General features: G+C 39.6%; 1 protein-coding gene across 1 annotated transcript in view; it reads left to right on the top strand.

Moving 5' to 3' along the window:
* The first annotated feature begins 564 nt into the window (after window positions 1-564).
* LOC138783223 (desmoglein-4-like) overlaps window positions 565-11,922 on the top strand; it is a 43,308-nt gene continuing 31,950 nt past the window's right edge. The window contains exon 1 of the mRNA XM_069957669.1: window positions 565-794. Coding sequence (XP_069813770.1) covers window positions 747-794 — 48 coding nt within the window. The 5' untranslated portion in view covers window positions 565-746. The remainder of the gene's footprint in view (window positions 795-11,922) is intronic.

Genomic DNA, 11,922 nt, shown 5'->3' with positions numbered 1-11,922 from the left:
CCCAATTTGAGCAAGTCAGAATATTAAGACCAATAATGGTGAAGAGAGGACTAATATAATGTGGAATTATTGAAAACTCCGGCCCTTTTATACAGATTACTGTATATACAAAGGGGTCATTTCCCTAAACCCCAGTTGTACACAACAATGTGCGATTTCTACCATGCTACTGTTTTTTAGGTTTCTTAATGTATTGACAGCTTAAAAGAACTATTGCTACTTTTCCATCATTGTACCTGTAATACTGGTATCTAAGGTTAGGCACTTTTATAAGGAAATACCACAACTACATAGCCTACATGAATGTAATGTATAGGAATAACCCATGGGTTCCCCATTGGTTATGATGTAGGGCAGAAAATGATGGCGCCCCCAAATCGTACTTTTTATTGAACCGTCAAAGATTACACAAAATGGTTTGTCTATCCTGATTAATTTGTAGATTTGTCATAATACATTACTCGGGAATGGTTTCATAGCAATAAGATGCAAGGTGTGTCAGAATAGTGAATTATCCAGCTGCAATAATGATGCTGTCATGTGTTTCAGGTGAGACCAACCCAAGATTATGGGTGGAGAAAAGGACTCGGCTGCACAGCATCCACGCTCATCCCTCACTGAAGGAAACCTTTAACATCTACTTGCCAGAGCAGCCAAGAGGGAGCATCCCTTTATTCCAACAGTGAGGTTGGGACATACAGCAGGCTCACCAGGGACTGTGCACCACAGCACAGCAGAAACACACAATGGACTGGAAGTTCTGCACACCTTTTAATGTCTTCATCATTTTACTGGTAAGAATTTGTCTTTCTGAATTCAGAACTAATAATAAGTCTCTAGGTAACACTCGGCTGGTAGATACTGAGGTCAGAGCAAAGCCGTCAGTTTCTATTAAATACTTTGAACTTCATATTATAAATCTCTGACATACATTGGTGGTATATACAAGAATTGAGCAGCATGTATGTATATGTTGGGATCAGGTGCATCCTATGGCGGTTGTCACTATGAGAAATATTGCTGCCTTTATACAGGTATATTTACCTCCTACGGTAGAAGTTCCCACCTATGCATAGCCATGTTTCTCTTCTCATTTACAGTGTGTATATTCACTCTATTTCACAACGCTGTTTGTATTTCATTAATCCCATGTTATTCTAGATGCTTGGCTTGTTATTTCAGACAGACAAAGCAGCATTGCTACTCTGTTCTGTAATGTCTGATGTTATAAACCAAGGCTTTGCTGTTCTGATCGCCCATAACAATTCATTTATCTGCATATATTATCTAATAAATAATTAATAATAATAATTAATAATGGATGAGATAATGCCAACTAACATTATAGGCATCTGTATGTGCAATGGAGAACTAATCATATTTGTTTAGAAATGTACTGGGTTTTTTTGCTGATCAGATTTTCTAAATTTCTGTGGAATGGTTCATGTAGTTTCTGAGTGACGTGATCGTTTGATATGGTTTCTGAGATTCCCAATAATTGCAATATAGTGTTTTATACTCAATGAGGATTACAGTGTTGGCTGGTTGGTTTGTGTAGTGAAAAATTGATTCAAAGATACCAATGGTACTCAAAGAATTTCATGAACCAAAACAGTAATGATGAGCAGTTCTGTGCAGAAAGTGTGTCACATTGGATGGATGGATAGATGGATAGATAGATGGATGGATAGTTTGTGTTGCTTGTGTTGTGTATCTTCCAAAAAATTGACATGCACAAGACACATATTCCAAATGTATGTAACTTTATCTAGTTAACTTTATGTTAAACAGGGCAGTACACAATGGACTTACCACATAGGGTTTAGAACCCATAGCCAGAGTGGGCCTGTACACAAGATAAATCCTTTGCAAAGAAATTGGTAAATGGCAAGGAGCCCGACCATTTTTTCTAGGGGCTTATACCACACTATGTCCACCTCTAGCAAAACTATATAGAGATGTTACAGTATGTTAGCAGTATGGATAGTTTTAGAAGAATGCGGCTGATACAACTATCTCTCCCAGTTACCCCCTCATACACACGCATGGTTGGCTCAGCCAAGGTGAGGCATGTTCAGATTTATTTCTGCCATCATGGGAGAGTCAGAAGGCCCCATAGGGTGTTCTTGCCCAAATCAGTAAGTTTGGGCGACATTATTCTAATATATACAGAACTTTAATTAGCAGTAAAGTGCTATAGCTGACGTCAATCAAATATTATTTCCACATTATTTGAAACATTATTCCAAGAAGCCTTTATGCATTGTGGACATGAATACTTGCTCATCCTTGCTTTAAAAGTATTTGATTACACATACCCAAGCTTACATCAACAGCTTTACTCCCTACTTCTACATTGCAACAGTGATAAAGGCCTGGGAGGGCCGAAATGTCATCTTATTTGTGTCACTACCATGTATATGTCTTTTGTCTTTTATCTTAGCATAGATATAGGTTTATCCCAGGCATGCTTAAATTCATTTACTGTAGATTTACCAACCACATCTGCTGGACATTTGTTCCATGCATCTAATACCCTTTCAGCAAAGTAAAAAAAAAAAATTATGTTGCTTTTGATTTTTGCCCCCAGCTAAGCTCAGATTGTGGCCTCTTGTTCTTGTGTTCAGTTATATGCATCCAATTTGAGTTGTGCTTCAGGTTTTTGAATGACCTATATTAAAATTCCAATAGATCATATGTATAGCATAACGTTTTTTTCCCATCATTTTCTACAGCGGAATCATTCCAAGAAGTCTTTGAACAATGAAGTAATAGATGTTTGTTTTAGATAAAGTATTTAATTACATTCCAATTTGATCTTTTTTTTACCACAACTGAATGCCCTGCAAATAGATACAGGCAGCCTGAAATCTGGCAGAGCCCTATGGCAGTGTTTGCCGGGATCTTCAGTGGAGGGGAATCAACAAAATGGACTTGGGCACAATAAACAAGGAACTGTTTGCAGGTCTCATTCAAAGCCAAAATTCTATGTCTTTAGGCCCAAAAACATATTGAAACTAACGCAACTCACCATCTTATGTATCAAACTGTTTTAGGCGCCAATTATTTTTTAATTATTATTTAAGGTTTTGCTTATCTTACAGAATTCTTAAAAGCGTTTACATTCAGAAATGTAAAAGAAATAAATAAATAATTAGCAATATTCATGGAAAAGAATTGTCAGCAAGCTGATGAAGCTATGACTGAACATGTTAAGAATTGATTCAAGCTACACCCAGGATTTATAATTACAGTTTTGCCTAATAGTGAAGCTCAATAATAGCTGGGGAAGCAGATGACACTATCTGTAGAAAAATGTGGAATCAGTAAGTCTGAGGAATGTCACATTTTCAGGCACTTGAGATAATAAAGCAGAGCGATCCCTCCATTGTACAAAACGCCTACAAACTGTCTAGTTCCCCTCGCCCCATTTATGTGACGCAAATGAACATAATATTAGGAACTGATGACAGTCACAGAGTAGTGTGAACAGTTTCCAAATACCAAGAATATTTTACTTTACTTGACATTAGATTTCATATGCATGAATTATCCAGATACCATATGTGTCTGAGAGAGGTACTTATGACATAGATAGATAGATAGATAGATAGATAGATAGATAGATAGATAGATAGATAGATAGATAGATAATGTCGTCTTTAGTATGTTTGTACAGTTTGCTGAGATTTTAATTTGATTTATGACAACTTTTGGTCCTTAAATAGCCAGCATAATAACAGATGGTGGCTCTTCACGAGAACAGTGTAACAATGTTTTTCGGGATACCTTCTATTTACTAATTTGCATTCTGTGGTTTGGAAAAATTCCTTCTTTGTGTGTGACATTATTGGTCTGGTTAACTATGTGGGCCTGCACATCACAGCCTGCATACCAGTGAATGGTTATTGTATATCAGATACTGATTTATTGGTTTTATTATGTGGTGATTATTGTATACATAATAATGAAGAAGGGCATGGTTTGATATGGGAAGATATAAATCCCCATATATAACTTTTTGTCACTTATAGAGTTGAGCGAATTTCAAGCATGCTCGAGTTTGTCCGCACCTGAGCGTACAGCATTGGGTTAGCGGTGGCTGCTGCAGTTGAATAAAACTTCTAGAAGTTTGCTTAACTCTAGTCACTTACTTTAATTTAAGGAGTTGGAGGTCATGAGATATTCTCCGCTCCCTGGCACTTTCACTCCTCCCACATCTTAGAAGTATACATATTATCATTGACACTGCGCAGCTATTGGACATTGCAAGCTGGTGTGGTTTCACCCGCACGTGACAATCGGGACTTACTTACACCCGCCCCCGGAAGTAAGCAACAGGAAGCAGAAGGCATGAGATGTTTACTGCTCCCCTGACCAACCCTTTAACTGATACAATATATGTCAGTATCGTAAAATAGAGTGAAGAATCGGATGGCACTCACCAATTCATACAAGGTCATTTATAGTGGATACAATTACCGATCAGGAAGGAAAAATAAAGCAAGCTGGAGCATTCCACAGGCAACGTCCCGTTTCACACATTCAGCGCTTCTACTGGCGCAAACGGCCCGTGTTGCCTGTGGAATGCTTCTGCTTGCTTTATGTCTCCTTCCTGATCGGTAATTGTATCCACAATAAATGACCTTGCATGAGTTTGTGAGTGCCATCTGATTCTTCACTCTACTTTACGATATTTATTGCTTCAAAAAGACTAAGCACCACCATAGGTCAGCCATTGTTGGTCCGGACTGAGTTGGCAGCTGTTCACACTCCCTTTGCATGCTGCATGACACGACAGCTGTGGAGCATAGAATAGTGCCGGGTTTTCTTTTCTACTTGCCTTTATCAATATATGTCAGTGCTGAACAGTTATACTGATCTTGATTGTAATGTGGTGGTCAGAGTTTGTGCTGCTGCCGCTAATAGACATAAGCAAAGTCATGGAATGAATAGGGTCAGTAGGCAGAACTGATTACATCAATCAACAGTGTCTGCCAGCTCCATTTTAAAGCCAGGAGCAGGAGAGAAACAGAGAAAAATTTATGTTTATTCCCGTGTTATGACTGTCCAGTGAGGTAAGTTACAGTAAAAATGATTCTGCCAAATGAGTTCTTACCACTATCCCGATCTCCCGATCTTGCAGTACAAGTGAGCCTGGCTTGACCAGCACATATGTAATATGCATGGTCAACCAAATATACATAATATAGAAATAAATAACAACAATTACCCCAAATTGCATTCCCCATGCATTTATTGCACCTTTTTTCTTTTGAGTTCGTTGAGATCAGGCCTAGAGACCTTAGTCATACTAGGTCAGAGTCAGACTTAGTAAGACCAGAGTCAGACGTAGACTCATTATGGATTCATGCTTAACAGTATTACACTGATTTTGAAAGATATCTTTCCAGGATACCTAAATTTACAAAAAATTAAGATTTTAGACCAAATGTTTGACAGTACTTTTGTAGAAACAAGGATTAAAGGCGGCCATACACCTTCAACAGCTATTAGCCAAATGTTCATTCAACTGACAGCTGTGTGCCCTTACACATGGACTTTTGGCATAGCCAAACAATTATGCATTACTAGTAGAGGAAGAGATGGATACAACACGTCCATACAGCTCTGATGGAAGCTTACTGTATCTCTCTAAGAACAAGAGAGCCAAGAAGATGAAATCCAACATGCCACAACATCATCTATCTTTGTAGAGTCAGGAGCCCCAGACATACACTTTAAATCTAGAGCTGGCCAATTAAGCCAAAGTTGGTGGGTCTGGCTAAATTCTATTTAAAGTATGTGGGGATTTCAATTGGATACACAGTGTATTGTCACAAATTATTGATTAAATAATTTGTCAAAGATTATTGTCATTCGAACCCACTGACTTTTGAAAGTACCAGTTGACCATATAATGTTCCAGACTCCGGACTTTTCAACAGATTTAGTAGTTGGAATTTAACATGCCCAATCCTTATATTTCTCAGAAGAGATAATTCACTTCCAGACAAATCTGGAGATGGCTTATCTCCCTTCTCCCCCTGAAAACACATAATGGCTTGGCCAAGCTCTCTTCTCACCAAAGAGCTGCTTTTAACTATCCCTAAACAAGTGTAAGACCTGTAGTGTGGTCACCAATGATATACAATCCGTAAAAAAATGGTGGCTCCTTCAACTTAATTTAGGGGTTCTACTGTCTCTATCTGTTCTACTGTTCTCTGTCACCATTTAAAGTGAATGTGACGTGTCATAAGGTTTGGTGGTGATCCAGATGCTAAGTAATACTATGATCTAACACCTACTCATAAACTCAGTCATACACTATCCAAATACATTAACAGACTAAGGAATATATGTATGGAAAGTAAGTTATAAACAGTTTTCTAATTAGGTGATTTTGAAAGATTCTAAATAACAGTGGGATCAGCCATAGATAAAGACCATAGACAGATGGTAAAATATCAGTCACTGGAAAAAGGTGGATCATTTTACTAGCAGCCATAAGTCATGGTGAAAATCTACACCAGCTCAGAGCAGCGTATGGCAGCCTCAGTTTCACAGACTTTACATAGAGAGGCATGCGCTTCTAAGTAAATCTAGGGTGGGGCATGGGGGCAGGGCTTTATATTAGATCAGCATACTTGTATGCCAGACTTGATTTATTCCTCCCATATAATACTTTCTATAAATCCCCATTGTCCCAATCAGCACAACAGAGTGTAACGGCACACTGTTGTGTCCGTTATCCCATACCTGCTGTGTGTCACACTACGCTTTGCTCTTCTGCCCTTTTTAAGTGTACTTGTCTTCCGGCAGCTTCTCACCTGTGCTGGCTTCCTGGAGGATTAAGCACCCTCTAGTGGCAGGTGCATGCCAGATCACCTGTATTTAAAGGCTCCCCCACACAAGTTCTAGTAAATTCTAGGCTGATGGCCTGAGGGTATTTATTGCCATTAGCTCCATACCTCTCTGCTCAGTTGTTGGTGTTGTTCCAGTCAGCAACCACATCTGTGCTTTCTGCTATTTTCCTTGCTTCCCAGCAACACTGCACCAGTTTGGATCTTGTTCCTTCCCTGGTTCTCAGCTTTGGTCTTGTCAACGTCATATTATTGTACATTGAAGTTTGCCATCTCCAGTACTCCTTCATTCTCCTCCAGTACTCCATCATTCAGCGTTCACCAGGACCTTCTTTGAGGGTAGCGACCTGGGAGTTTCCCACAGTGAAGCTCATCCTGCTTTGCGGCAGCCTCTGGGAAGTACTGGGGACTCCTTAGGCTCCGCTTCTTGGAGAGGGTACGTCTGCACTCCTCAGTGATCCAGGGAATCTGCCTCCTCATGCCTGGACCTTCTGTTACACAGAGGACATTTAGGTATATGGAATACATTGCCCTTGATCCCTAGTTTTTCTGGCCACACTGCTCCACTTCCCAGTGCATGCCTACTTCCTCCCTCACAATCCTTATAAAAAAGCTTTATGTCACTATTTAAAGTAAATCTAATATAAAAAAAAATGTATTTTGAGAGAAGGCAAAAACAATTGACAGATGCAAAATAAGTATGGTTCTCTGAAGCAAGTCTTGGTCACTTTGTTCTAACGCTTTGATGGGCTTATGCATCATTTTACTGACACATCGGAAGACAAAATTCCGTTTACAGCAATGCACATAAACCTGAATTACTGGAGACTACAAAACCATGCACCTTATTTTGCAATTCCAATAGCACCCATGTAACCAAACTACTAGGTTTTTGTAGGCACACAATATGTTGGAGGTAGGCAATCCTGGCCTAATGCCCTGCAATCACACAGCCATGCTCACAATGACTGCATCAAGGAATGAGTGAAAAAAAAATCCAATATAGCGACTAACTTGTTACAAAGGGTGTCAATAGTAAACAGTAATGGTCTAAATGGATCTTTTTTTACCATTTACAATGTATGATGTACGGCCAGTTTATAGGACCACTGAACATCAGAAATTGTTAAAGCGATATTTTATCCACCAAGGCCCCCCCCCCCCCAAACCGCTGGTACCGTCCGTTTGATGAGAGTAAATCCTTCCCAATCATATCTTTTCAAATGCACCATATGCCTTGGTTAGGGTAATAGGTGATCTATAAATCTGCAGCAGCCAAGTCAATGTGGCATGGCATGGTGTGTCTGCACCCTAGGCATGTGATACCTCTCCTTTCTTCCTCCTCACCCTTCTGAAAAAACATTCTTTGGCAGGATTTCTCATATTCATTGCTTGTCTAAACAGTGCACATGTACCATTTCACATCATTAAGGCACATGTAAACTGCCTCACCACGATAAGGTGGACTCATATCGAGGCAGACCCTACACTGTATGTACACTATGGCCTCTCCATGGCGTATAATACGCCTATGCTCTGGGCATGCAAGATCCGTCTAATACCTGCAAAAATAATTGCATCACCTGTACCTGACATGAAGTATGCTGACCCAACTGGTCCGAAATTCCTTCTGCCGCCAGAAGTTTAGGTATTCATAGATACAACCACGCCTGGTCTGTACTGTTCACAAGCCCAATCAGAATAGGGATTGTGCACAGTACTGACCCAACGTGGTCGTATCCATGGACACCTGAATAATAATAATAATAATAATAATAATAATAATAATAATAATAATAATAATTTTTATTTATATAGCGCCAACAGATTTTGCAGCACTTTACAATTCTGGAGGTACATACATAGACAAAAAAATCTACATTACAGAGATACATATAATTATCCATACATGAGGAGTGAGGTCCCTGCTCGCATGCATGAGCTTACACACTATCAGGAGGGGGTGCGAGACAGAATGGCAGAGGGGCAAAGTGCATCGTTGTTCTTATGGTCCGGCCATCTTTATAAATAAGGCAGTGCGGGTAAGGGGGGGTGAACCTGTCACCAGCCAATGCCTGCATGCACAGGTCTAAGTGCTTAAATGCTTGGTGTGTGTGTGCGTGTATGTATGTGTCTGTGTGTGTGTGCGTGGTGGAGGTGTCTGTCTGTGTGTGTGTGTGTGGAGGGGGGGTTGAGGGTTGAGTCAAAATTAGGGAACCTGGTAAGCCTGTTTGAACAGATGTGTTTTGAGGGCACGTTTGAAGCTTTGGGTATTGGAGGTGAGTCTGACAGTCTTGAACTTCCGGCAGCAGAAGGAATTTCACTTTGATGACAGAGACATGGAACCATGAAACCACTTCACCTTCTTATTTTTCCCTCCTCCATTTATTCTCCCTTTTTATTATCTACTGTGACTATTAACTGCACCCAGGCCCAATTCCCACTATTATGCATGCCACCCTGGTAGTCATGCCCTTGATTAGAATACCTACAGGAGATAAGCGAACCTTGAGTGCATTTAAATTGTTTAATGGGAGAAACGTCATTGACTTTGACTGTTTTAATACAAAAATCTTTATTTTCAGTATCATAATATCATATAAATGACGGCACTAGTACATATACCTGTAGCCAACCTACTTGTTGTAAAGTAATACTATAAGTAAGCATTCATTGTGATGATGGGAGTGGTGGGTGGAACCCAAACCTTACTCACCATTCATCAGACTCCCTTGTAATTGATCACTGAAAGCACAATGCCAATAAAAGAAGGTTTAAGTCATGAGAACTTGTGTAAGTTTCAATTATACCTGGTCCTACCAGTGAAACTAACTGAGAACCCAAGGCATGTCATCAAAAGAGCGTCAATTTTGTAACTCAGATATTCAGGAAATTCAAAATGAAGAAGAGACTTTAAATAAAAGTATTTTTAATAAATAAAAATCCAGGTAGTTATAGTAGTTATTTCTATATTACAATTAGGGATGAGCGAATTTACAGTAGTAGCAAAGTGCTTTGCTAGGCTTGGCAGTCGGCTTGCAGCCACTTGCCTTTGAACTCCGGGTGCTTGGAAAAGCTGGATCCTTCTTCTCCCAGCTTTCCAGGAATGGATTCAGCTTTTCCAGGCACCAGGAGCGAAGAGTTCAAAGGCAGGCAGCTGACAAGCCGATCGCCGAACCTAGTGAAGTGCTTCACATTGCTAATACTGTAAATTCATTCATTCCTAAATACAATCCTAAGGACTGGTAATGTCTGAGGACCAGTTGTAAGTGAGTTGCCCTTAAAGGGGTTATCCAGTGCTTTAAAAACATGGTCACTATCTTTCAGAGACAACATGACTCTTGTCTCCAGTTCAGCTGTGGTTTGCAATTAAGCTCCATTCACTTCAATGGAACTGAGCAGCAAAACCCCATCCAAACTGGAGACAAGAGTAGTGCTGTCTCTGGAAGAAAGTGGCCATGTTTTTGTAGCGCTGGATAACCCCTTTAAGGATAACCTGCTAGAAGATATATGTTAAACTCTTTACAAAAATAAAGAAACAAATACCTTAATAAATACATAAATATCTTATGCAAGTACGAAATTCTCAGAAGTGGGACATGTAAACCTCCTGTAAGAAGAGCTCTTCTGCTTGGGTCCCCATAACATATTTTCCTGCCATCATGCTCTTACAACTAAATCCAATCATACCTGGACTCATAGGAACCAATAAAATCAGGGACAGGAACTAATATATTGGGGACATTTAATATTGCATACCCCAAAATACAGTACATATGTTCTTTTTAATCTGTTTTTCCTTTCTAATTGCAGTTTTTTTATTGTATTCGGTACATGATTGTTAGGGCGAGGCCATGTCGCCTTAGCTGCTGTTAACAGAAGCCACTTAGACCATAGGAACTTGAATTTTAGACATGACTCATTGCTATGGGAGAGTGTTCTAGGCATGCTTTGTCATTGGTGCAGAGAGATGCTGGGAGGGGGTATGTGAGTTCTATCCATCACCTATTTTGAATGGTTGTCCTGTGTTTTTTGTGTATGTGTTATTTTTCATTGTAATTCTTTCTATTGTGATAATGAGATACTTCTGGAAAGTGATCTCTACAAAACAGTAAAGGCAACCAAACCGGATTACTCTTATAAATTATATAGGGGCCTGCTGACTCTTCCCTGATGGCTGATATAGGGGGAGAAAGGGGTAAGGCATGTTGAATTTCAATAGCCTGACCCATATGTTCTCTGATTGATAAGCTGACACCAGAGCAGTCTGACTGCCATATACCCCATAACACATAAACATTAACCAATGTGGAACATTTAAGCTTCTCAGCTAAGGATCTTTTAAGGACTTCTTTAACTTGTAGTACAGTAAGACTGTAGAATAGTCTCAATGTCACTCTAGGTCATTTTAGTGTGTTACAGGTTAAAACCTTCTTCACTGTATCCATCTGTAATTCCACTACCAAGTACCTCTTATCTTCAGTGACTTACAGGACCAGTTCCCACTCAGTTTACTTTACAGTTCATGGGACAGCAGTTCTCCCTAGTTGTAAAGACACTTATATGTGTCCACGCCTAAAGAGTTCTCACAGTCCATAAAGGCTGCCCATATGCCATTTTTTGACATATACTGATAAAGGTGGTGCTGTATATCATGGCCTGCCAGTCCATACCACTTAATACGCCAGGTGTTCGGAGTGCACTGGGCACACAATTGTACAGTAGGTACATGACCATATATACATATTTACATGGTAAAGGGGACACATTGAGTCTTTTATGTAAGGTGGAATAACATTTAGTGCCTTACATGTAATATGCCCAATTTGTAGCTATTTTAGGCTGGGTTCACACTACGTATATTTCAGTCAGTATTGTGGTCCTCATATTGCAACCAAAACCAGGCGTGGATTACAAACACAGAAAGGATCTGTTCACACAATGTTGAAATTGAGTGGATGGCCGCCATTTAATGGCAAATATTTGCTGTTATTTTAAAACAATGGCTGTTGTATTGAAATAATGGCAGTTACTTACTGTTATATGGCGGCCATCCACT

The sequence above is a fragment of the Dendropsophus ebraccatus genome, chromosome 2 (genome assembly GCF_027789765.1).
Source record: "Dendropsophus ebraccatus isolate aDenEbr1 chromosome 2, aDenEbr1.pat, whole genome shotgun sequence".
NCBI lineage: Eukaryota > Metazoa > Chordata > Amphibia > Anura > Hylidae > Dendropsophus > Dendropsophus ebraccatus.
Note: the sequence above shows the minus strand (reverse complement) of the source record. Positions and strands in the feature narration are given on the sequence as shown.